The 27956-nt window shown below is 44.2% G+C and overlaps 1 protein-coding gene across 1 annotated transcript; it reads left to right on the top strand.

Annotated features, from left to right (window-relative positions):
* The first annotated feature begins 121 nt into the window (after positions 1-121).
* LOC124289166 lies at positions 122-27954 on the top strand. Its single transcript, XM_046725777.1, has 16 exons — positions 122-245; positions 11175-11281; positions 12905-13105; positions 15409-15562; positions 15757-15773; positions 16498-16655; positions 17350-17472; positions 18478-18583; positions 19204-19364; positions 20157-20261; positions 21676-21753; positions 23879-24008; positions 24387-24496; positions 25078-25256; positions 26565-26658; positions 27336-27954. Exons 1-14 carry the CDS (start codon positions 211-213, stop codon positions 25249-25251), a joined length of 1659 nt encoding a protein of 552 aa, XP_046581733.1. The 5' UTR covers positions 122-210; the 3' UTR covers positions 25252-25256; positions 26565-26658; positions 27336-27954.
* The last annotated feature ends 2 nt before the right edge of the window (positions 27955-27956 follow it).

A 27956-nucleotide genomic window follows, 5' to 3' on the forward strand; every position in this document is an offset into this window, starting at 1 on the left:
CAATGAGTCAAGATATTTCTTCTTGTCAAAAACTCTTTTATCCACACAAGAACTTTCGACATTCAACGTTCAGGCTGAGTAGCCGTTGGCAGGATGTAGCTATCTGTGTCTACCGCGGTCTGTGTGGCGTGTGCTTGTACCTGGAGTGATATCTGCAACTTGACAGAGAGATAGGAGATAGCAACACAGGGGTGTGGACTGGAGTTCAATATGGCCGCTATCACTGGGTCATCACATCGACATAGGTGAATATACTGTTGTACTATATCCATGATTTATACCTGACAATGAACTGGGCAGTTCTTGCGTTAAAATGTCCATCCAATTTACGGATTTACCATATACTAGAATATTCAATGAATGTGATCGCGATGTTAACATGGCGTCAGTGTATTTATCGAATACATACAACTGTTGCGTTGTTTGAATACCGCCCCTTTCCTTTGCGGCGATCAGTAACCCGTTTAGTCTGTCTCACAGTCCCTGAACCAAGTTATTTTCCCTACTGCCTAGCCCTCCCTGCAATGCTAAAACCCTGAATAAAGCAAGTCTAGATTCCCTCCGAATCCGACCGGGCTCCTTTTCAATTTAAATGGGTATATGTGATACTTTCAAAATTGTATATATTCCGAGACTAAGGGTCAGTCTAGAACACGTTCAATAAATCGATCTTAACGCTGGGGTGACCGTACGAACAGACCCGTGAAGATCCGGATTAGAACTGATCTTCAGTAACCCATGCTTGTTGAAACAGGAGGCTAACGGGATCGGGTGGTCAGACTCGCTGACTTAGCTGACACATTTCATCGTATCCCAATTGCGTAGATAGATGCCCATGCTGTTGATCACTGGATTGTCTGGTCTAGACTCGATTATTTACAGACCTCCACCTTATAGATGGAGTATTGCTGAGTGCAACGTGAAACTAAATTCACTCACTCACTTAGCGTACGAACAAACTCGAAGCGTTAAGATCATCTTGCAGAATGACGTTCTGATAGCGTGCTATCAACACATGTTGTACGAGTATACTGGAAGTGCCCCAACACTATGTTTCATCATATAATTTCCAGATGGAAATTATTGGAGATTATTATGTGGAGAATAGCGCTCGAGCTTCGGGAAATGACGTACTGTCTGCTCCGAGTGTGACACATAATTCCCGAAGTTTGGCGAATGACGGGTCATCAGAGCCATAGATGAAGGCGTGTTTTTATCAGCATTGTCACCAAGAAAATGCAGCAAATGTGAGTTTCTGAGACACTAGGGGAAACCTCAGATGATTTAATTTACTGTTTCACTTGCATAAACCCCGTTATGTCTTCACTACCCATACATAAATCGTTATGACATCGAAAATATATGACGTCATTTTCATTTCTGTTTTTTGTTGGGTTGTTAAAATGAAGTGACCTTCTTCGCTAAACAATGGAACGATGGTCGTAAAGGTGAAAATAATTCTCCTCTTTGGGAATCGGTAACAAGATGTATAGATGCTTTATCTACTGGGTAATACAGTGCACCCTGGTTATTTGCCCCTGGTTATAATGCCACCCCGGATATAATGCCATATTTTGCCAGATCGGATTTCCTGCCTGTATAATACCAGTAGAGGAAAATATAGGTTATAGTGACAACAATACCAGTTACCTCCCAATTTCAATGGAAATCGATGAAGCGTGAGCGGATGTACAATGGAGGGAGGTACTTGAATGTGCAGTGGAGCGAGGAAGACTCCCTGAAGATGTGGTAACAATGGGTAAAAAGGAAGGTATTGAATTGAGCGGAGTGAATGAGATGACACAGGTGTTCGTCGTCTGGTAGCGGTTCCCCCGTCTGCCACGGGTTGGATGTGAATAAGAAAAAGTTCGTCTGCTTTAGGACAGTCGTCTGCTGTTTTTTTAGAGGTAATTGTACGCAACGCTAATCAGCGGTTTACACATTGTTCTATAAATGTCTAACCAATGCAACAACTTGATATACGTTGGGTAATGTAGGAAAAATGTACGTCTAGCTGTATAAAATTCAGCCTGTACGGTCTACAAGTTGTACACCATGAAAGTTAGACAAGCTGTTTGGAGAGAGATAGAATAAATAGATAAGACATGTAGAGGCAAGCAACGTATTTCATGTTTAGGACCTTCATCCTTAATCTCAGAGATAACATATTTTATCATGGACATTTTAAACGCAAGGAACATGTTTCATTGGAAATATATGCTGAAGCAGGTTTATTCATAACTAATGTGTAGCAGATAGACTAAGCCACCGGCCATAACATGACGCAACGTATATCACGTTGATGCATTGGTCAGACATGTATAGAACAATGTGTAAACCGCTGATTAGCGTTGAGTAGTAGTAGTAATAGCGGTACGGGATCAAGTCCAACAAAAGCCTCTGCAAAGCTTTATTTCACAAATACAGCTTTAGTCAGGCCCTTAGATCTCGCCCCAGTATATCTACTACTTTTGAGCCCCCCGGTTAACTTCCCGCCCACACGTGGCACTATGTCTTGTGAAACAGTTTAATGTTTCGTACCCCTTGTTCTATGTACTTTTTTTTCTCGTCTTCACCAATAGCAGCCTTACGAGACTTGAGCCGGATTTCTTGTTTCATCTTACGGTATTTGCCGAGTTCAGAGATGATTGAGCGAGATTCCTCCTCTGAGATCTTACTGTCAGTGAGTGCTCTGGAAATACGCTCACTTACCATGTTCAGCTTTGCTTCAGCCAGAATCCTGATCTCGTCGTGTTTCAATGCCTTCCGGTGCTGTCTGCGTGACACAAACTTAAACACCAATCCAGCCAACCCTGACATCCCAGCTGTTATTTCGATGCCTAGCACTACGGGTGTGGCTATGATGGTGGCCAACAACCCCACACCTACTGCCCCTAAACCCATACTGGTGGCATTGCCAATTTAAGGAGGGGAAAAATTATAATAATAGTATAGATGGATGCTGTCCAAGAAATGACACAGGAGGAGACCCCAACGTTGGGGGAACCCCAAACGGGGGAGACCCCCAGGGAGGTGAACCCAAAGTTGGGGGAACCCCAAATTGGGGAGACCCCCATGGAGGTGAACCCTCCTACAGTCACCAGGCAGAAGAACCCTAAGAGAGTAGCTGCCGGTAAAAAAAGGTGGTGTAACCAACATAAAATTATCACGTGGAAACCGGCTCCACTCTTGTTGATTGCAGGCGCAACTGCTGCCTTGGCTATCTCATGGTTATATACAAGACCCAGGGAGGAACCCCCGCAATTAGAGGTCAACCCACATATCATGTTATAAAATATATATTTTTATATCATATACATAACGCTCAGTTGACCAAAATGGTGCTTAAGCAACCAACTATCAAGCTAGATTTCAACCTGCAGGATATGGGTATGCTCATAATGAACCTTGGCATGGCGATGGCCACCAAGGACATCCTAGTAAAACAAGGGATACTACTGGAAAATATTATGAAGTAAATGTCATTATACAGTGGACTCTGTCAATACCGGCCTCTGTAAACACCGGCACTCTGTCTACATCGGCACAAAGTTTCAATCCCGGCAGAAATGCACGTTATTATCATTTAGAAACTTCTGTAAACATCGGCATCTGTCTATTCAGGATATCGGCATTGTTTTTCAGTCCCAACGAACAAGTTGTTATGAAAACACTCTGCTTATAAGGGTCGTGACTGGTCAAAATCAGACACGTGACCTAAGCAGCCAATCATATTATGGAAATGGATACCGTCCTCGTAAACGAAAACTTTTAGATTAAGACGAAAGGTTTTGGGTAAAATAATGCTATTCTGAACATATTAAGAAAGACATTGCTACCTATACGTAAATTATGGAACGTATTGGACATATCGTGCTAGGTTATGGCCCATGACAAAAATGCTTCATGCATATATTTTCACATTAAGCATCGTGTCCGGGCGTCAAGACGGAGGCGGTGAAAGCCGAGATGTGACTTGTCAGCGACTTGACTTACATTGCATGATCGCACAAAAGTATGGAAATAGTAATTTTATATGTACGTTTGACAACTTTTATGAATGTTATTGTTGATTTCAATTTATTTAATGATTTCCTCGATGTTTGAAACATTGTTACTTTGCTCTTTGACAATGCTATTGTAGACCCGCTGCCGAAGCATAAACAAGAATCGTTGTTTTCAATAACATTGCGAAAAATAGTTTTTAATTTTAATTCTGCCGATAATATATGATCAGTTGAAATTTAATAAGAGATTTCAGACATTTTTATTTGATTTAAACAACATGAATATGCATTCAAACACTGCCTTGTTTCTTATTCAAACATCTTGTTAATGCTAAAGTGACAGTACGACAGTGAACTTCCGTGTGCGCAGGCGTCATAAGCGAACCTAGCTAAACCGGCACTCTGTCAAAACCGGCATTTTTATTTGGTCCCGACTGATGCCGGTATTGACAGAGTACACTGTATATAGGATGGCTACGATCGCCATGATGGTCGGTGGGGCATTAGTAAATGCCCTGGCATTTTCCGGGAGTAATTTCCTCTTCTCGAAACTACGAGAGTCACACGCGGCTGAGATACAGGCAGAGCGTAAGCGGCACGACCTTGCTGTTGAGAAATTACAAGCCGCACAATCCGAGTACGCGAAAAAACGTGTTCAGAGGATCGATTACATTAAGTAACAACTCAGGCATGAGAACCATGCCGTTAAAACATTCCACGATGTCGACGACGCACTGTTGTTTCCACATTGGAAGCTACATAAAAGAACGTAGGCGCCTCCTCAGGATAAGTCCCCAATTAGAGACTGTGCACACCTAGGTATAACTATGTTTGTGGAAATTGAGCCCAGGGAAAGTATACCCGCCATCGAATCTCTGGTCAAAAACATACTCAAAAATGAACTGAACTTATGGGGACGCTTCAGATTTCAGGTCATATTGGAAGTGGCATGGATTAAAGATGGTGCTAAGTATACTCTCCCCTTCAAATGTGGGCAGGACATCACGACTCAATACCAGATAAATTGTTTTACAAGTATACAGGAATACCTGCACAACTTCAAGGAATACTATATCCACCAGTGTAAGTACTGGATCTAAACAGCCCATCTAAGTATAGAGATATAACCCTCTGATTTTATGGGCGCCTTATTATTTTTTTGATGGTTAGAGGAGTTACCTCCCTTGCCAGCGACCCAATTAGAGATTGATATACTTAGGTGTGTGTCTACTATTCGTGAGCTCAAGCAGATCGCGAGACAGCGGGTTGTGATTGGTTACTCTAGAATGAAGAAGCCAGCCTTGTTGCGGTTACTAGGCCTACAAGCCCCTCCTACGGTAAAACAACTAAAACTCCGAGCAAAAAGAGCTAGGGTTGACGGGTTATTCCCGCCTGGGGAGAGCCAGGTTAGTCACATTATTATCACATGACCCCGTAGCAAAGCCTCCCACTGTAAAACAACTGAGAGCCAAGATACGCGATTTGGGGTTAGGTGGTTATTTTCGTATGAGGAAACCACAGCTTGTAGAACTATTACGGCAGAATAGAGCTATTGACTTACAGTTCATACCCACTGAGCGCGCTGTAGGTAACTTTTTGAGAGGCTGGCACATGCATGTTGATAGGAACATAGACATCACCCATATCAAGCCTCTAATCGCTGATAAAGTCAACCAGGAACTAAACAATCTGGGAGGTATAAAGTTTCCGATCACAGTGAAAATGTCACTCGATAAACAGGTGGGGGGAACCCCCACTGGGGTCACTGAGTATGTTCAGCCTTACTTCCGAGGTAGGCAAGAGGTTGCCACTCATACAGAGACTATAGACGCATCAATCGATACCAGTTTTCAGCAGATACGAGAATACCTAAAACGCTACACACACATGGGGTCCGGGTTTGCTGTAGATAAAATCGATAATGTCTATCTAGACATAGCTAACTACGTGCCGTTCAGAGGCGGGTCATACCTAGACTTGCCCCCCTACTATAAGAAAAAACAGGCCATGGTCAATGTCAAGAATAGAGGAGACGATTGCCTGAGGGTAGCTATCAGGTCAGCCTTGTTTCCAGCTGACACTAATTCGAACAGGCTTTCTAGCTATCCCCAAGACGATGGGCTCAACTGGGATGGTATAGATGAACCCACCCCCATATCTCAGATCACTAAAATAGAAAAACAGAACGATATAGCCATAAACGTCTTAGAGCACGAAGGCAACACAACAATAGTACACAGGGTCAGCCCATTGGGTCGCCGCGTGATCAATATATTCATGACCAAGCGAGGTAAAAAGTACCACTACACGTGGAGAAAACATCTCAGCAGGCTATTGCATGACCAATCGAAATACGACGGGAAAAAACACTTTTGCATACGATGCCTACATGGCTTCACACGAGCTGATTTATTAGAATCCCACCGGGAGGATTGCCAAAGTGTGGGACAGACAGCCATACGAGTCGACATGCCTAAGGAAGGTGACAATATCCTAAAATTCGACAACCACAAGAACCAAATGTCTGTGCCTTATGTCATCTACGCCGACTTTGAAGCCTTGGTCAAACCTGTTGAGGCTGACATCGGCAGGGCCACACACAAAACACAAGAGCATGAGGCCTGTGGGTTTGGATACGTGGTCGTCCGTTGTGATGGGGAAACGAAAGCTCCCGTAGTGTATAGGGGCCCCGACGCGGCTGAAAAGTTTCTAAAGTGATTGAAGGAGGAAGAAAAAACTATCAGGAATGCACTGTATACAGTCGCTCCCATGCGTATGACCCAAGCCGACCGGCTATCTCACGCCTGTAGAACTAACTGCCACGTGTGTGACTCACCACTGAACGGTGATTCGGTGAGAGATCACTGCCACGTCACCGGTAAGTATAGAGGCGCCGCTCACAGCACGTGTAACCTCAAGCTTAGAATCACCCCCAAGACAATAAACATCCCCGTGGTCTCCCACAACTTGAGAGGGTACGACTCTCACTTGATCATGCAGGCCATCGCGAAAGTCGGCGGTAACCTGACGTGCATCCCCAACAACATGGAGAGATAATCTCCTTCAGCTTGAATGGCCTGAGGTTCATTGACTCGATTCAGTTCCTCCTGTCGTCACTCGACAGTCTGGTCAAGGCCAACGATACCTTCCCCATCACTGATCGATACACCAACGCCGAGACTCGACCCCTGCTGATGAGGAAGGGTGTGTACCCCTACGAGTACATGGATGGCTGGGCCAAGTTCGCCGAGACCCGACTACCCCCGATCAGAGAATTTTACAGCAATCTGACCGACTCGGCAATATCCCAAGATGATTACTCGCACGCGATTAACGTATGGAATAAACTGAGCTGTAAGAATCTGGGTGACTATCACGACCTGTACTTGAGGACAGATGTACTGCTGCTAGCCGATGTGTTTGAGACGTTTAGGCGGACATGTTTCAAGCAGTATAAATTCGACCCTGCATGGTATTACACAAGCCCAGGTCTGTCGTGGGATGCCTTGCTGAAAATGACCGGAGTTTAGTTGGAATTGCTCACAGATTACGACATGCACCTATTCATTGAAAAAGGTTTGCGAGGTAGGATTTCCATGGCAACCAAACGATACGCGAAAGCAAATAATCAATACGTGAAGGGCTACGACCCGAGCAAGCCAACCAATCATATTCTCTACCTCGATGCCAACAACCTGTACGGCTGGGCCATGAGCCAATATCTACCCACAAGGGGATTTGAACGGGCATCGTACGAGGTCGATGTTATGAGCATCGCACCAGATTCGAACAAAGGTTATGTCTTCGAGGTGGACTTGGAATACCCCAAGGCATTACACACATCACACAACAGCTACCCCCTGGCCCCCCGAACGTATGAAGGTTAACCCAGACTGGATGTCTGAGTACCAACATAACTTGTTAGGCGGGAGGGTGGCAGACGTTGAAAAACTCGTGCCCAACTTAATGAATAAGACCAAGTACATCGTTCACTTTCGCAACCTACAGCAGTACCTGTCGATGGGTATGAGGCTGACCAAAATAGACAGGGTGCTCGTGTTCAACCAGAGCCCCTGGATGGAGCCATACACCAGAATGAACACAGACCTCCGAAAGCTTGCCACCAATGACTTTGAGAAAAACCTCTACAAGCTCATGAACAACTCGGTGTTTGGTAAGACTATGGAGAATCTGAGGAAACGCGTGACCATGAAGCTGGTTCGGCCGAATGAGGAAGACAAGCTCAGGAGACTGATAGCCAGTCCGGCATTCAACCGTAGCAAAATATTCACCGACGACCTGGTTGCCCTACACATGAAGAAAAGCCACATAAAATTCAACCGGCCTGTTTACGTGGGGATGAGCATCCTCGATTTATCCAAACACCCGATGTACGACTTTTACTACAACGAACTGAAGAAATAGTACGACGACAGGTGTGAAGTGCTGTACACTGACACGGATTCCCTGCTGATGGAGATTCGAACCGAGGACGTGTACGAGGACATGAAAAAACGCCTCGATTTGTACGACACCAGCGACTACCCCAAGGACCATGCCATACACAGCACGGTAAATAAAAAGGTCCTAGGTAAGATGAAGGACGAGTGTGCTGGCACGCACATAGCCGAGTACATAGGTTTGAGACCCAAGATGTACTCCATCCTGAAGGCCGTCAATGGTGAGATCCGGAAGGCGAAGGGTGTTAAGAAGTATGTGGTGAAACGACACATCAAACACGCCAGATTCAAGGAAGCCCTGTTCAAGACCCGCACCTTCAGGCATAAAATGAACACGCTTAGAAGTGATGGGCATAGGATATACGGACTGACTATAAACAAGACGTCCCTGTCGCCGATGGACACTAAGCGTTGGATAGCTATTGATGGGATCAACACGTACGCGTATGGGCATGAGAAAATTGAACCAAGAACATAGGTGTACATAAACACGTTACCCTGTCGGGGCGACGACTATGTCACGGAACCAAAGAAAGTTTGAGGCTATTTACTGCAGCCCGCGTGGGTACTGGAAAGGAGCTAGCGCTGTACATAAGCTGGCTAAAATGGCGCGAGTACCCCCGGAGGAGGCCAAAGCGTGGCTTGAAAAACAAGCCCTGTGGCATATCTATTTACCACCACCACGCTACGTACCTAGAAGGACATACCCAATAGCGTTCACCAGGCCGACCTCCTGTTCCTACCCCACGATAAGAGGTACAAGTATGCCTTAACCGTCGTGGATGTGGCCAGTCGCTACAAGGAAGCTGAACCCTTAACCGCGAAAGACTCGGCCCAGGTAGCCCGCGGATTCGAACGAATATACAAGGGCAGTCCGCTGACGTGGCCAACAGAGCTGCAAGTTGACCCCAGGCAGGAGTTCATGGGTGTCGTGTCACACCTGCTGGATAAACATGACACCAAGGTCAGGCGTGGCATGGTCGGAGCCCATCGCAGCCAAGCCATAGTTGAGAGATTCAATAGGACTTTGGTTGAGCGCTTATTCGGCCATCAGTATGTGAGAGAGATGGCCAACCCGGGGAAACGATCGACTGAATGGGTAGCGCGGTTACCTCAGGTGGTGTCGGCCATCAACCATGAAGCCACTCGGCTCACTGGTAAGAAACCGGCAGACGCTATCAAACTAAAATCAATAGTGGCAGAGTCGGCTGCTCCATTGCGTGGGAAACAGATACCAGATAAGGCCCTAGTGAGGTACCTATACCAGCCGGGGAACACGAGGGTGATAGCCGTAAGCGAGCCACTGACCCAATATGGTCAGTCAAAACTTACAACATAGATAAAGTGGACATCAAAGCAGACGAGCCGAACTTGTACTACTTGAGAGATGGGCCAGGTAGAGGGTTCGTTAGAGAAGAATTATTGATCATACCGTACGACACTATGCTACCCCCCAAGCAAAATATTTAACACTTACCAAGTAATCCCAATAGTATCCTGTCAACACGACATGTCACATGATCAGGAAAGTGCTGGTTCACGGTCATAGTGACCAGGAAGTTAACTGGGATTCAAATAAATCGGTTTTTTATTCTAACAATATCATACACAATACACACGAAACATAGCGAGATTGCACACTATAATAATTTCAAAAGTCGGCATTGTATATATCCTGTTAACAGTAACCGGATTTAAAACCTACTGTAGCAAGTATAGATGGAGCCGAGTTCAAAATAATGCCATAAACTGGTTTGCGCTATTATAGACGGAGCCCAGCTTTGGATGATGCAATCCCAGGATAGACCCGTTAAACCGAGATTCTTCAGCTAAGTCCCCGGTAGCTCAATCGGTTGAGTGGTGCGGCCCATTATGTATAGTTTGCGCGAGCTATACATGTGGGTTCGTATCCCGCCGTTGCCTCAGTGGATTCCTTGCAACTTTGTGTGATGTGAGGTGTTTCGGTAAGGTATCCCGGAGTGGGGCACTCTCATGGTGAGAGAAAGGCAGCCGACGCAATTCCCCTTGGGAGAAGCGCAACATCATCTTTCGATTTCTCCCTTGGGGAATTGTGGCTGCCAATTTCAATGGAAATCGATGAAGCGTGAGCGGGTGTACAATGGAGGGAGGTACTTGAATGTGCAGTGGAGCGACCCCAAGGGAGAAATCGAAAGATGATGTTGCACTTCTCCCAAGGGGAATTACGTCGGCTGCCTTTCTCTCACCATGAGAGTGCACCACTCCGGGATACCTTACCGAAACACCTCACATCACACAAAGTTGCAAGGAATCCACTGAGGCATTTTACTACGTTTAGAACCTTTCTATCTTTCTATAGTGCCACCTCAAGAGAAATCTATGTTCAAATAACTCAGCTGATGTCCCCATTGGAGATTAGGAATCACATATTATTTCCAAGGGGAATATAAATTCACTGTAAGGAATAGCCGCTTCACAACGTGGAATTTCGGGTCGTTTTCAGTTGGACGCATCTTACAAAATTAATTCACTCATAAAAGATCAGGCTTATTGTGAGTTCTGCGTGGGTTAGTCTCACGGCAGTTGATTAATAAAAAAGTTGGGGTATTTTTAAATATTTAAAACCAAAGGGAATATCAGTGTGTGTTGTTTATTTCCTGCTTATTTCCAGAATGTGTTTGGCACATTGTTGCTATCAGAACTAAGATCAATGTTTTCTCCATTCCAGGATGGAGCGAGTCTTCTTGTCCCTGTGGATGGTGTTGTTTCTGACGCTGACGTCGTCCCTGACCCCGGACCCCAGCGTGTGCACTCCGTCTGACGGCAGCAACCCAGGTAGTGGTGGCAGTGAAAAGTAGATGGCCATAGGGGTCGTGGTTAGGGTGGGTCTAGAGGCCTGGCTAGTGGCAATGGTGGGAGTCAGGTTGGGAAAGCCGTAGTGGTGTTAGCTGGGGTGGGTACTGAGGTTGGGAAAGCCGTAGGGGTGCTTTCACAGGGCATAGCGTTGGGAGTGGGGTGTGGAGGACTCCATGTAGTGTAGCCGTGGTGATAGAAGTGATGAAAGTAGTGATGCCTGTCCATGTAGAAGAAAGAGTTGAGTGGCATAAGTGAGAGTTGAGTGGTTGATGTGAGAGTTGAGTGTGAGAGTTGAGTGGTAGAAGTGAGAGTTGAGTGGTAGTAGCGAGAGTTGAGTGGTAGAAGTGAGAGTTGAGTGGTAGAAATGAGAATTGGGTGGTAGATGTGAGAGTTGAGTGGTAAAAGGGAGAGTTGAGTGGTAGATGTGAGAATTGAGTGCTAGAAGGGAGAGATGATTGGTAGAAGTGAGAGTTGAGTGGTAGAAGGGAGAAATGAGTGGTAGAAGTGTGAGTTAAGTGGTAGATGTGAGAGATCAGTGGTAGAAGGGAGAGATGAGTGGTAGAAGTGAGAGTTGAGTGGTAGATGTGAGAGATCAGTGATAGAAGAGAGAGTTGAGTGGTAGAAGGAAGAGATGAGCGGTAGAAGGGAGAGATGAGTGGTAGATATGATAATTGAGTGGTAGAAGTGAGAGTTGAGTGGTAGAAATGAGAGTTGAGTGGTAGATGTGAGGGTTGAGTGGTAGAATGGAGAATTGAGTGGTAGATGTGAGAGTTGAGTGGTAGAAGGAAGAGTTGAGTGGTAGAAGAGAGAGTTGAGTGGTAGAAGAGACAGTTGAGTGGTTAAGGGAGAGATGAAATGCTATGTACGTTGTAACAGAAGCAGTAGATCATGTTTATCCTAGGTTTCTGTGAACATGGTAGTCGAAGCGCCCGTTGTGACTTTTCACCAGTGATAAAGATGGGTGTCCTGCATCAGTCACTGCGATAGATCGCCATTCGGGTGCAGAGCTAGTGTATCTACGTTCAACACACGCACCTGATTCTGTGTTATCACATTTCCAGCTAATTGTGCGTTGTACAAACTTTTCATCAAGGACAGTTCATTCATGAGTTACTTCACCTTCTTGTAATATCCCATGACAAACATGATGGCTTGTACACATGACGAAAATGAAGACTCGGTAATCGACTGACAGAGTGAGTGAGTGAGTTTGGATTTACGCCGCTTTTAGCAATATTCCAGCAATATCACGGCGGGGGACACCAGAAATGAGCTTCACACAATGTACCCATGTGGGGAATCGAACCCGGGTCTTCGGCGTGACGAGCGAACGCTTTAACCACTAGGCTACCCTACCGCCCCTCGACTGACAGAGATCTCCGAGCTTTGTATCATACAGCTGATTATATACTGAACGTAACTATAAAAGGAACACAGAAAATTCAATCGTTCCTTTAATATTGTCCAGGTTTCATCACCAGCTTTGAATAGCTCTGTGGGAGGAATTCGGAGAAAGACATAAAGGAACACTGCCCTGAAGTGGCGTTCCCTTATTTGTTTCCCTCAGTATATATGGTTACAACATGCGTGTATTATGTTAAGGGCCGACGCCAAAGTTGCCCGACCAGTTCAGTGCCCGGGTGGAGTGCAACATCCTCAACAAAAACTCCACGACGGACGTGGAGGAATGGTACGACCAGGTCGGCAACAGGGGGGCCGCCCAGCAGTATCAGTTTGGCATCAAGGCCGACGTCATCTACGACTACACGACTCAAGAATACATCATGGTGGTGGAGGCCATCGGTAAGCTGGTAGGATCATTGATCGAGGGAAACATAGTAGTATGTCGGTAGGATAGTGTAGTAGTAGTGTTTTGGGCCTTGAAGTACATGCTGCTATTGGTGCACTTGAGACAAGGGAGACTCACGTTCAGGCATTGAACCCTGACATACGTGACTAGTTATAGTACCCACAAAAAGTTTAGACTCACTTAAAGCACTCACTATTATGTGTGTGTATATATATATATATATATGGTTACATGGAAGATGAATTTCCCCACTAACTTGGGGGGAACCAACTGCAAACCTTATGCAGATGAATTGCACGAGGATCATGCATCAAATTGCTGTAAAGCATGTGCAAATATCATGCTTGTGAGCAGCTGCGTTTTGGTGTAGAGGTTTGCTACTAATTCGTCAATTTTCACCGAGTTTCATCATTTATTGAACTCATGACAATAACATTTTCCAAGTTACAAATTTGTTTTACAATACATCAGTTCATGTGTAAACAGTTCCTTTAAACAGTATGGAAAAAAATGCAACATTTATTTTAGAACAGTTGACTTAAGTAAATGGTTACATTTACACTAGTGAGTCCACTCTCCTACCCAGAGTTCCAGCATAGTACCTCTGCCACAGGCCAGAAAAATGTGACGATTCGTCACATCTTGCACCGTCCATTCAATATAATGTACATATTTCTTTTACTCTTTTATTTTTGACGAGTCTACACATCTAACTAAACATCTTTAATAGAATGGTTTAGTTTCACTGAGAAAATATCCAAAAACATGTAACACTATTTCGATTTGCGTAGCGATCCTTTGTTTACATAGGTTGTACGGCTCCACGTGCTGTCATCGAAGCCGACGGAGAGCAAACGATGCAGCCAGTTTGATAGCTAAATATGTACTGTCATAGACCTAACTGTCGCAGTTGTGGAAGAATATATATGTAACAATGTAAAACATTATGAAGAGAGCGCCGAAAAGCGTTCGTGAGTCCAGTCTCTTCTTATTATGAATATGCGCGTTTGATTACAAACAAGAGAAAAGTCCGGTCACGTGATATGCAAATTAGCCTGTGGCAGTAATGTTATGTTACGTCATCGCTGTGCCGGAGTGTGTAGTGAGTCTAAACTTTTGATGGGGAGTATAGTTTCGTGGGGGGGACATCATAATGCTGCTATGGTTTCAAAGTGGGGATGATTCAAGGGAGGCGAATATGTTAAGTCTCAGCATTGATCAACTGTAAAAACATACTTACTCATAAACTGTGTGTAATTTATTTGACATAACTGACATTGTTAGAAACTAATGTCGTTAACTGACTGTATATAAAATTGTTTGCAATGCTGTACTCGGTCTAAGGGAGGTAATGCGCTGCTCTGTTCTGTCGAATTACACTGACGTGGCTTGTTGTGGAGTTGAGTTGGGTTTTGCGTCACATCGGCATTATTCCAGCCATATAGTGACGAGAACAAGTTTGCATTAATAAACATTGTAAGTACATACTTGGAATGAGTTTTATTTCAAAAACATATATTCGTTACATTGTCATTTAAAAGCAGAAAAAGTCAAAGCACCAAATTTAAAGGCAGGCAATTTGTTAGTCACATTTCATAGTTACAATTTATGATAGTTACATTTCACAGTTACAATTTATGATACAGATCAACTTCCCTCAGGCAGTTCACTATCAGATGAGCGCTTACGCGGGAGAACAGATCTTTTAGGTTTGTTGCATCATAATGTGAGTCCCTTGCAGACGATAAGTCAACGCATTCAAGCAGAATATGCTTGATGGTGAAAACCTCATCGAATACGGGCACATGAAAGGCAGTCGATAGACTCAGGTCTACAAGACGTAGCTAGCGGACATTAATTATGGCTAGCGGACATTAATTATTATAGGATATATATATATAGCGCACATATCCAGGCAACTAGTGCATGCTCAAGGCTCTAATAGGTGGTACACGATATGATAGCCAGGCAGTTTCGCCCCTTATTCGTTCCAGGATGCGCTTAACGTTGATTCAGTGCCGATATTAGGTACACGGTACATTGCATGTGTCCTCTTCATTGTGGGTCACCAGCTTTATGAGTGCTACAGTTAACGGGATCGGGTAGTCAATTGACTTGACATGGCTTGTCAGATGATGCAGGTCGTCATATTACAATTGTGTAGGTCGATGTTCATGATGTCTGTCACTGGATTGTCTGGTCCATTGGGGGACAATCGCCCTGTTGTAAGAATATTTCAAAGAACCTAGAAACAACATCAGCAACAACAACAACATGACTTGTCTTCCTGTCGCAGATGGCACGATCGCAGGGTGTGTTGTCCAGCCTCTCTCACAGACCAGCAACGAGTACCTGTTCGGGGTGACGAAAAGTCCGAATGGGTCTGAGAGCATTTATTCGGTTGGAGGGGCGATGAGGTTCGGGAGGACTCTGAAAGAAACGTATTTGGGGTGAAGCGCGTTAGGGGGATGCTGGTGGACCAGTTTCAGTCCTGTGCTTATCTAGATGACTTCAAAGCCTCCGTCAAAATCCTCTGGTCTTTTACAGGTGAGATAACAGAGCTGGAGTGAGTGAGTCAGCTGCCTGTCGCGAAAATAATATATATGACTGTGAAAATGTGTGAATACTTTAGAATTTTGCTCAGTGCAGACTGGCTGAGAGGTTTGTTGCCTGATTACATGAGTCGTTGAATTGGTTGACTCTTACAGTGACTCGATGAGTGAGAGACGGGGTCCTTTTTGCTGACAGACCAAGGTTTATTAGCACTATATAGGACTATATAGCACTAACAAAGTGCTTTTATATATTCATAAGTTAGCCAACTGATATACACCCCACCCCCACCCCACCCCCAGCAGTACCAATGGGTACCCATTTTCAGCTTAGTACACTAATTCCAAGCCATTCCAACCATAAAAGATCATTGAGGCAGTGTTTGAGTGATAAAGTGCTTGACAATGAACGCTTGGGAGAGTTAGAGAGTGGATGAGTTTGGCCCTGGCTGAGGCGTGCCTTAGGTTTTACTGTGGCATTTCCACGGGGGTGGGGGGGGGGGCTGTCCATGGTCTATACCATAAACAAATTCAGCAGACAAACAACGTGGTCATTGGAGGACTTCAGTCTCGCAAGCAGTGTGAGCCATTTAAGCTTCTCTTTCCCCGAAGGGCGGTATCATAACCTAATGGTTAAAGCGTTCGCTCGTCACGCCCAAGACAGAGGTATGATTCGCCACATGGATACAATGTGTGAAGCCCATTTCGGGTGTCCCCCGCCGTGATATTTCCGGAATATTGCTGAAACGACGTGAAACCAAACTCACTCACGTTACTCTGTACTGGCAACCGGTGTGAACCATATATGTTTCTTATATCTCTTTACGTCGCAGCTAAGAACTCGTGGAACACGGCTATAGCCGTGAACCAGGTACCCGTCCGCTGTGAGATCCAGGGCAAGAAGACGGTGACCGGCTCGCACAGCTATCTCTTCCACCACATCTATGAATTCACAGACTTTCAGACCAGTGTCTCGGATGACAAGTTCGAGGTTCGTATCTGGCTTTTTCATTAAAATCCAATCGACAGTTAGAAATTTGTGTCCTATTGCTCGAGCAAGATTGTATCTGATTAGCTTAAGTTGACTTATTCTTTGTGATTTCATTCGTCTGTCCAAGATTGTGAAGGTGACATGGAGATTTAGACCTTTGTTTACCGGAAGCGGATTCTACAATCTTATTTTCATGACATAGCTGTCCTATTTCGCCATTAAGTTACAAATTTCTGTCACTGTCTAAAGACGATTTAATTTTACACTGAAATGAGAACCGAATATTTAGCATGCCCATGAAAAAATGCATATAAATTAGAGAAAGTGGTTGCCTTCTTGTGCTTCTGGAATCATGTGTCTTAAAACAAAGCTACAGCTCACTCACTCATTCAAACCCACCCACCCACTCACCCACTCACTCACTCACTCACTCACTCACTCTACGCATATTCCCTCGTCTACAGATCACCGACTAAAGACGATTTAATTTTCTCTGAAAAGAAAAATCGAACTTTCAGCATGCTCATGAAAATAATACACGTACCTAAGTGTTTCTGGAACCATGTATCTTACAATAAAGATCTAACTCACCCAGTCAGTCACTCACTCACTCAACCCACCGACTCATTCACTCACTCATTCACCCACTTCCATAAACGTTACTTAGGCTTTACGTATCTTGCCCGGTCTACAGATCCCTAAAGGAGCATACTGCCCAAACCGCAAGAATACAAAACCGTTGCCTACTTTGAACGATTTCTTCCACTATTACTCCGAGATAGTCATCCCCGAGGAGAAGACAATAGGCTTTATCAAGGTGAGAGGTGTTTATACGTTATTTGAACATGATTCAAATCCCAATTCGTTGTTCATGCTGTGAGTATAACAATATTCCTGAGATGTCACGACTAGCCCGCATGGTGTAGGAGGAAATCCTGAATTAATGCAGGGTCACTATCCACAAAGCGTTCGCAGCGCTACGTCATTATAGAGTTACGACAGGTCGTAATGTTACGAACGCTTGGTGGATCGGGATCCAGGTATATAACAGAGGTGAAATTGGGTTTAACGTCGCGCTGGAGAATATTTCGCTCATATGACGACGTGCGTGCGTGTGTATGTGTGTATGTGTATGTGCGGCTGCTTGTACTTGCCCAGACTGAAGCTGGTTTTATAGTGCTAGCCCACTGAGATACCATGCCGCAGTGAAGCATGAATACCCCACTCAGACACATTATACTGACTCCGAGCCGATCAGTCCTTGTTGTACCCATTAATGCTGAGCGCCAGGCAGGGACCAACAAGTACCATATTTTAACGTCTTTTGGTATGACGCGGTCGGGGATCGAACCTGCGACCTTCCGCTCTCCGGGCGGACGCTCTAACCACTACACCAGGGAGGCGGTCGGTATATAACAGAACTGACAAAACTAGAAATATAAACAGATTGAGCAGCGCAGCTTGACCAGGTACAATTACTGCTAGCAAATGACATCGAATACAAGGTTATGTGTGGCCAGTGGTTAACAGGAGACATGCCTGAGAATGGGACGATCCTATCTACGTTTATAAGGGGTGCCTTAGTTATTCGCAAGGATAACAGACAAAATATGGCATCAAAATATGAGATATTAACCAACATGTTTTGGCATAAAGGAGACGACAACAAGGACACTTTAGGCCAGCTGGTAGTCAACCAAAACCAGTCACGTAGTGAATCAGAAGAAAATATGCTTTTTCAGGGCGACAAACCAAAAACGATGAGCCCCTTTCAGGACACTGAAATATTATATAACATAGGTTTCTATGACTGTCTTCACAGGAGAGTTACGACTACACTATCAACCTTGTGAGCTACCAGTACTATCCCCCGGCCCACTCCCCATACGGCACCGACGTCTTAGTAGAGGTGCACGACTACAACACAGGTGAGCTACCAGTACTATCCCCCGGCCCACTCTCCATACGGCACCGACGTCTTAGTAGAGGTGCACGACTACAACACAGGTGACCTATCAGTACTTCCCATCGGTCCACCCCTCATACAGCACCGACGTCCTGGAAGAGGTGCACGAATACAACACAAGCTACCTGAAATACCCTCCCGCCCAGTTGATCTGTTCTGGCAGTATAATTTTATGTTTGCAGAACACATACACAGCTTGAATGTGATTATAGAGTATTTTTCGTGTGTGTTTTACACCGCAGTCAGAAATATTCCATCTATAAGGCGGAGGTTTGTAAATAATCGAGTCAGAACCAGACAATAGAGTGATCAACAGCATGAGCATTGATCTATGCAGTTGGAATGCGATGACATGTGTCAACCAAGTCAGCGAGCCTGACCACCCGATCCCGTTAGTCGCCTCTTACAGCAAGCATTGGTTGCTGAAGACTAATTATTCACAGGTCCTATGGAAAGTGGCCATTGCTGTAAAGCTATATTATTTTTGTGGATTAACAGCCTTGGGAGTGTACAGTGATGTTGATGTTACAGACAATGTAGCGTGAGTCAGCTGATGAGATCCTAGTCTATTTTCCGTTCCAGGTGTAGCATATATATCAGATCCTATGTTGGGCAACTGTTCTGCGAGACCTATAGAGGCTACGAGTTTGGACGCACGCGTCATAAACGGCAACAACGTCCGCATCAGAACATCGCAGGAATTCTTCAACTTCAACAATGCAAGCTACCACTATGTCGGAGAGGTGAGTGAGTGAGTGGGGTGCGTCTGTTGCCTTTGTTTGTCACTAACTCGGAGATAAATACAAATCAGAGAAAATGGTGTTGAGTGGAAACATTCTCTCTCTCCAAAATAGTAAAATAGTAAAATTCTTTCCTCTCCTCGTCCAAAGGTGTTTCGAATGCATGAAACGTTGGAATATTCTGGAAATACTATACATGTATTTACCATGTTTTTTAATTGTTTGTCTCATTAAGATGCTTTTTTACATTTAATAGAATAGAGCCATAATTCAATTACATAAAGCCCTTATTTAATTAAATAGACCCCCTATTGAATTACATTGAGCCTTATTTTAATGAAAGAGACACTTATCTGGTCCAGGTGTTGACGGACCTAGGATGACAGCCGCGTGCAAATCTGGGATTCAAAGCCGCGAAGAATATATGCTTTCCCATTGCTCTAAAATATTAGTTGGTTGGTTGGTTTGTTACTTAACGTCGCACTCAGCAATATTACAGCTATATGGTGTCGGTCTGTAAATAATCTGGACCAGAGAATCCAGTGATCAAGAGCATGAGCATCGATCTACCCAATTGGGATACGATGACATGTGTCAAGCAAGTCAGCGAGTCTGACCACCCGGTCCCGTTAGTCGCCTCTTACGACAATCTTGGGTAGCTGAAGATCAATTCTAACCCGGATCTTCACGGGTGCCCAGAATATTAGAAAACGCTGTTTGTCCACTGTGTGTATATTAGAAAACGTTGATCCGATTGTGTGTCTACTGTGTTCTACTGTATGTTATTGTCCGCAGCGGACAGTGCGGGACATCAAGTGTGACGTGTGGACAGCCCTGCGACATGACTGGCCGGCTGGGGTCACCGGGGTCAACTCCACGTTTGAGTGGTATTTTGCAAAGGTACTGATCACCTGTACATGACCAGTGCATGTAGATGCATTTTAGGTTTCAAGACTTACATGTGCGCGAAAGGCTCCAGGAGTCACCTCCAAATCTCAGTGCGACTTTGGTACAAGTTACAGAATTTTACAGTTTGTTTATAATAGTAGCAGTAGTAGCTGCAGCAACAGTTATAGTAGTAGAAGAAGTAGTACCAGTAGTAGTAGAAGAAGTAGTAGCAGTAGTAACAGTAGTAGTAGTTGCAGAAATAGTAGCAGTAGAAGCAGTAACTAAGTAGTATTAGCAGCGTCAGTGGTAGTAGTAGTAGTAGTATAGTAGCAGTAGCAACAGTAGTAGTAGAAGTAGTAGCAGTAGTAGCAACGGTAGTAGTAGCAGTAGAAGTAGTAACAGTGGTAGTAGTAGCAGCGTCAGATAGTGGTAGTAGTAGTAGTAGAAGCAGTAAACAGTAGTAGTAGTATTAGCAGCGTCAGCGGTAGCGGTAGTAGTAGTATATGTAGCAGTAGCAACAGTAGTAGTAGCAGTAGAAGTATTAACAGTGGTAGTAGTAGCAGCGTCAGCGGTAGTGGTAGTAGTATAAGTAGCAGTAGCAACAGTAGTAGTGGCAGTAGAAGTAGTTGCAGTAGCAACAGTAGTTTCTGACGTGTGGTGTAGGAGTAGCAGTAACAGTGGTAGTAGTAGCAGCGTCAGCGGTAGTGGTAGTGGTATAAGTAGCAGTAGCAGTAGCAACAGTAGTAGTAGCAGCAGAAGTAGTAGCAGTAGCAGCAGCAGTAGTTCAGTAGACGTAGTGGCGTGAGTAGAACAGTAACTGGTAGTAGTAGTAGCAGCAGCAACAGAAGTAGTAGCAACAGAAGTGTAAGTGTGTGACACAGTGTAGTAGTAGTAGCAACAGCAGTAGCAGCAGCAGTAGTAGCAGTAGTGGTAGTAGTAGTAGTAGTAGTAGCAGCGTGGTAATTGTAGTAGTAGTAGAAGTAGTAGTAGCAGTAACAGTGGTAGTAGTAGCAGCGTCAGCGGTAGTGGTAGTAGTAGTAGCTTTAGTAGTTGTAGTAGTAGTAGCTGTAGTAGTAGTAGTAGTAGTAGTAGCAGCGTCAGTGGTAGTAGTAGTAGCTGAAGTAGTAGTAGTAGTAGTAGTAGTAGTAGTTGTAGTAGCAGTAGTAGTAGTACTGGTAGTAGTAGTAGAAGTAGTAGTAGCAGTAACAGTGGTAGTAGTAGCAGCGTCAGCGGTAGTGGTAGTAGCAGTAGAAGTAGTAGTAGTAGTAGTAGTAGTAGTAGTAGTAGTAGTAGTAGTAGTAGTAGTAGTAGTAGTAGTAGTAGTAGTAGTAGTAGTAGTTGTTGTTGTTGTTGTTGTAGTAGTAGTAGTAGTAGTAGTAGCAGCAGCAACAGTAGTAGTGTGTGACGTGTGATGTATGTTCTACAGCCCGAGGTGACGGAGGAGATCGGCTACAGTAACGGGGAGTCCAGGGTGCCCGTCATGCTGGAGGTGACCGTCACTATGGTAAGTCATCCAAATCTGTCACAAAGATTTCGCAGCGATAGGAATATCGTTAACCTTTCGAAACTTTATGAAGGAAATATCCACTCGGTTATCTTAGTAAAACATCTAGTAAAAGTAAAAGGCCAGACGGCCAGAGTTGCTTCCCGTTCAACGGCATATATATCCTTTATTAAAGACTGGTTGCTGAATTAGCACCCGTTGACAGGTTGTTGGGACGGGCCACAGATAGATGCAGATATTCGCCGTCAGAACGCTGTCCATCATTCGATGTTCAAAGCAAAACATCGATGTTTTACGTGATCATTATATACATCGATGTAATGTAAACTAAATTCGTGGATAACCTTGATTCGTGGATCGCTGTAATTATCATGCTTTTTTTGTAAATTAAGTCTCATATGACGTCACGAAGCGGTGCTTTTGGTGTACACACAATGCGACGCCTCGCTGACAAAAATGTACCGAATCTCTGCATTACACGTACGGACACTAAATCTGATTGTCTGATTATTTTTACAAAATGTCAAGTAAAAAAGATACCGTTTGCAACCTTCTCACATCTCGGTGTCTGCCTTCCTATGTGTTAATACTATCTGCAATGGGCTGTCGTACATGGTGAGATAGCGTAACCGACTACGTAATCAACGAAACAAGGTGACGTCACATTTTGTGTGCACACGCGTGATGATTGCAAATGACTTCGGAAAACAAACGATGTCATACATGATAACATAAACTATAGGTGTCGTCTGCTAACCAAGTGAAGGGATTCCCTCGAAGTAATGACGTCATTGGGAAATCCCCCTATACTCCACCACAGGAGAGCTGTGATCTTTATTTACGACAATATCGCAAGATAATGAATTTACGAATGAATTAAGGACGCTTTGTGGATCGGTCGTAATAAATAGTAAAGTTGTCCTAACTACGATCGTAAACTCTTACGAGTCGTGTCCGTTACGAACGCTTGGTAGATCGGGCCCCTGCCTTTTAAGCACAACGCTCACTCTTTGTCTGAAGAGTAAATGCAGAACATCCATCAAGCATCGCCTTGTTGCTTTATCACAATGTTGCCATGGCAACAATACAACAAGGTAAACACCGTGCACGTATTAGCTCTGACCGTCAGCTTGCTTCATTGTGAAACTAACGTATTCCTTTAATAAGCTCCGGACCTCGAATAAGCGCCTGGGTGTAAAACAGGCCTCTAACAATTACGGTAATAACACCCAGTAAGCGCAAAAGCACCGGGCCTCAGATAAGCGCCGGGGCTGGAAGTCGGTTGAAAAGATAAGCGCCCGGGCGCTTACTAGAGGAAATGCGGTGTGTTAAATCTGAAGACTATTCGTGTCACCTAATAAAAATCTTAATAAAGTATGCAAAAATGAAATAATGTTTGCACTAATTGTGTATCTATTCTGATTTCTGTATTTATTTTCTATTTAGATCACTAGGTAATCTGTAAATCAATGTATCCTCAAGATCAAGTCGCTTTGCATGTTTTTTACACATGCAGGTGACGAAAGGTCACGGTGACCTGTTTTTATGACTGTGTATGTGTAAAAGTACAATTGTATCGCGTTAGGGTGTAAATGTCAACAGCGGCGGAGACAAATGAGATAAGATTAGATGAGACCATACACAAACTAAGGACAGACTTAGACGTTTTGCCTTCATCAAGACATCCAAAGTGATAAGCGTTGGGGGTATAAATTATAGGATCACAAATTTCCCCCGCATTTCTCGGATGGAGTGAGTGTGAATGAGTGAGTTTAGTTTTACGCCACTTTTAGCAATATTCCAGCAATATCACGTCGGCTTTTTCGGATAGAACTGTTCCGGGTGCTCGTTCATGAACATATTTTACAGTCAGTCCCTCAGAGGAATTAGACATGTTGGCGCAGTCAAACACCATTGAGTACCGTTGTCTCAAACTGAAATCTGAGTCATTACGTATTCTCTCTTTAGTCATTATTGTTTTGGTTGTGTCGAACTGCACAACTCGAGATTTTTACGTAGGTTCCTTCAACTTCGACACAACTGTGAATGACTCTATATAAGTACCTAGGCAACGGAACGTGTGTAATTAAGCCTAAACACTAGCAAGTTATCACGTTTGATTCAGACTCAACAGAACGCCCACTTCGTGTACAACTTCTACGACTACGACGAAGACCAGCCAATGATTTGGAACTTCGACATCAGCCCTTGCTTCAACTACCTCCACAGGAAGACCTTCAAGTTCGCTCTGCCAGGTCAGTGCAGCGTATCCTGGAGCAAGACACAATCACACCCTTAGCCAAAAAATCCTCATATCCATCCATAATGTCACTTGTAATTTGAAGATCCGGGTTAGGAATGATCTTCAGCAACCTATGCTTGTCGTAAGAGGCGACCTGTGAAGATCCGGGTTAGGAATGGTCATCAGTAAACCATGCTTGTCGTAAGACGCGACTAACAGGATCGGGTATAGTCAGGCTCGCTTCATGTATGTCATCGAGTCCCAATGTGATCAATGACATCAATCACTGGAATGTCTGGTCCAGACTCGTATATTTACAAACTGCATTCATACAGCTGAAGATTGCTGTGAACGGCTTTAAACATCAAACTTCTGGCTTTGACTGTTTCAGGCAGCTTCCGTGAGGTCGTGAAAGTGGATGAGGATTTGTTCAAGTACTACCTTTTAATGCAGGCACAGGCTGTTACAAACGTCACACCTCTTAGGATCAATAACATCAAGGTAAGTCGACTTGTCATCCCTCTAAGGATAAACGAAATCACAACCGGGTTAGTGAGTGAGTGAGTGAGTGAGTTAATATTTAACGTCACATCGGCAATATTTCAGCCATATCGTGACGAGAACATTTGATATTGGAATGAAATATAGGTAAATTATAAAAATCTGCCGACGAAGGGCAGTAAAACAACTAGAATATCACAGATATACATGTAAAACTAGTAATAGAGTCTAAAACATTTGAACTATACAAGACGATACAATATAAAAACAGGCTATTGATCGCCAACAACTGAAGGTAGATCACCATACTAGGGACACAACCGGGTTAGTACAACTGTCAGCAACGTCAGTTTAATGTGTTCCTGTCTAAGACTGACTGACTGACTGAGTTTGGTTTTACGCCGCTTTTAGCAATATTCCAGCAACATCACGGCGGGGGACACCAGAAATGGGCTTCACACATTGTACCCATGTGGGGATTCGAACCCGGGTCTTCGGCGTGACGAGCCAACGCTTTAACCACTAGGCTACCCCACCGCCCCTCTAAGACTGACATGGTGTTCGATGTTTTCTCGCCACAGATTGACTACACTCAAGCCGACCTCATCGTGTCCTTCACCTTGCTAGACGTACCCCCTGTTTCCGGTGACGTCACAAGCCATGTCATGGAAGTACCTCTTGCGACTGCAGTTTCAAAACTGACAACCGCCATCAACCAGGGAAAATTCACAATTCGGATTACTCTCCAAGTTTAAATAAGGTACTTTTATTCCTTACAATATTACATTTGTGACGAGGTTTCGAAGTCTCAAATAAATATTTGACTGTAAGTATACACTCCTACAGCTATTGACACACACGCAACCACAGCTTCTTAAAACATAAGGTATTACTGGTACTACTAGATACTACAACTGCTACTACTACTACCACTACTACTACGACAACTACTAATATGCTACTACTATACCACTACTACTACGACAACTACTACTACGATTTCTAATACTACTACAACAACTACTACTACTACTACTACTAACCACTACTACAACTACGACGATGACTAATACTACGACCACTACAACGGCAACTACTACTACTGCTACGACTCGACCACGACCACTTACTACTACAACTACGACGACGACTATCAATGACTAATACTACGACCACTACAACAACAACTACTACTACTATTGGCACCACCACTACTACAACTACGACGACGACTAATACTACGACAACTACAACAACAACTACTACTACTATTCGCATCACCACTACTACTACAACTACGACGATGACTAATACTACGACCACTACAACAACAACTACTACTACTATTGGCACCACCATTACTACTACAACTGACTGACTGACTGAGTTTGGTTTTACGCCGCTCTTAGCAATATTACAGCAACATCACGGCGGGGGACACCAGAAATGGGCTTCACACATTGTACCCATGTGGGGATTCGAACCAGGGTCTTCGGCGTGACGAGCCAACGCTTTAACCACTAGGCTACCCCACCGCCCCACTACTACAACTACGACGATGACTAATACTACGACCACTACAACAACAACCACTACTACTATTCGCATCACCACTACTACTACAACTACGACGATGACTAATACTACGACCACTACAACAACAACTACTACTACTATTGGCACCACCACTACTACTACAACTACGACGACGACTATTACGATTACTGTTGTTTCTATATCTACTCATGCGAGGGCGGTGAGATAGCCTCGTGGATAAAGCGTCCGCCGAAGACCCGGGTTCGATTCCCCACATGGGTACAGAGAGTGAAGCAAATTCCGGGTGTCCCCTGTCGTGATATTGCTGGAATATTGCTAAAAGCGGCGTAAAACTGAATTCACTCACTCTAATCATGCTGACTGTCACGTGGATAGAGAATCTGCCCGGGAGGCGGAACAAACGCTGTCAAGACAGTGCAAACAGACACAAAAGACAACCTGTTACTGCTAGTGGCCACTTCAACAACAAGAACAGCTACCACAACCACGACCAATAATTTCTCTTGTTCAGCCGTCGGTGATGACAGCCAAGGCCTACTCGTCTTCCAGCGGGGACGTGACCGTCAACGAGAACACAGCCACACCCGGCACGGGCTACAGTGCAGGTAAGTCACAGGTGCAGGTGGAGTCCGCTAAATGTCAAATATTCTTCGCCAATTAGGCACGCACAATCACAAATATTCATGGACATCCTGGTTAACGCCAAATAGACAGTCACAGATATTCATGCCGATTCCGCTTAACGCCAAACAGGCAGTCACAGATATTCTGTGGGGTTCGGCTTAACGCCAAATAGGCACACTCACGTATTTTCATGTTGATTCTGCTAACGCCAAATAGGCAAAATTACCTATATCCATGTGAATTGAGCTTAACACCAAACAGGCACAGTCACAGATATTGATGGGGGTTCCGCATGACGCCAAATAGGCACAATCACAGATATTCATTGTGGCTCCGCCTAACGCCAAATAGGCACAATCACAGATATTCATTGTGGCTCCGCCTAAAGCCAAATAGGCACAATCACAAATATTCATTATGGCTCCGCCTAAAGCCATATAGGCACAATCACAGATATTCATTGTGGCTCCGCCTAAAGTCATATAGGCACAATCACAGATATTCATTGTGGCTCCGCCTAAAGCCATATAGGCACAATCACAGATATTCATTGTGGCTCCGCCTAAAGCCATATAGGCACAATTGCAGGTATTCATGTGTATTCCGCTTAACGCCAACTAGGCACCATAGTAACGGAAGTGGCCATGCTATGTTTCAGGGGTGATGGGCGGCACGGCAGTCGGCCTCATCCTGGTCTCCTTCATCATCGGGTTCGTCATTCTCTACATAGTTTACCGTGTGCGAGGGGAGCGTTCCAGCCCAAGAAATTCGACGATCATTTACCGGTTATTACATAACTGATTAAAAACACAGCCCATCAATGTTTGTTTTTTATATTTACACATCATACGGTCTTTCAGAAATGGAATGATGTATTACAAAACGAGTATTACCACAACAGCCCTGAAAACCATGTATGTTGTAAAACGTAATATAAGGTATCTGGCTAGCCATTCTCGAAACGTTCGTAGCCCTACGAACTTCTAAAGCCCATTCTTAACACATTGGCTACGATCAAAGTAAAGAATTCGTAGGGCTCCGAACGTTTCGAGAATAAGGACCCTGTTCTGTACATACATGTATATCCGACTCAATCCGCGTTTGTTAAATCCGCAGTATCTGGGTGTACTATATAATGAAATTAGAAACTGCCAGGATCACCCTTCATGTAAATTACCGCTCTTTAAGTAATATGGTGTTACCAAAGAACGACTTTTCTCTGAATGTATATTGTTTCAACTGATATTATTATTTTATATAAAAAAAATGGATAAGTTTA

The sequence above is a fragment of the Haliotis rubra genome, unplaced genomic scaffold, assembly GCF_003918875.1.
Source record: "Haliotis rubra isolate DU_JTF1 unplaced genomic scaffold, ASM391887v1 Scf435, whole genome shotgun sequence".
NCBI lineage: Eukaryota > Metazoa > Mollusca > Gastropoda > Lepetellida > Haliotidae > Haliotis > Haliotis rubra.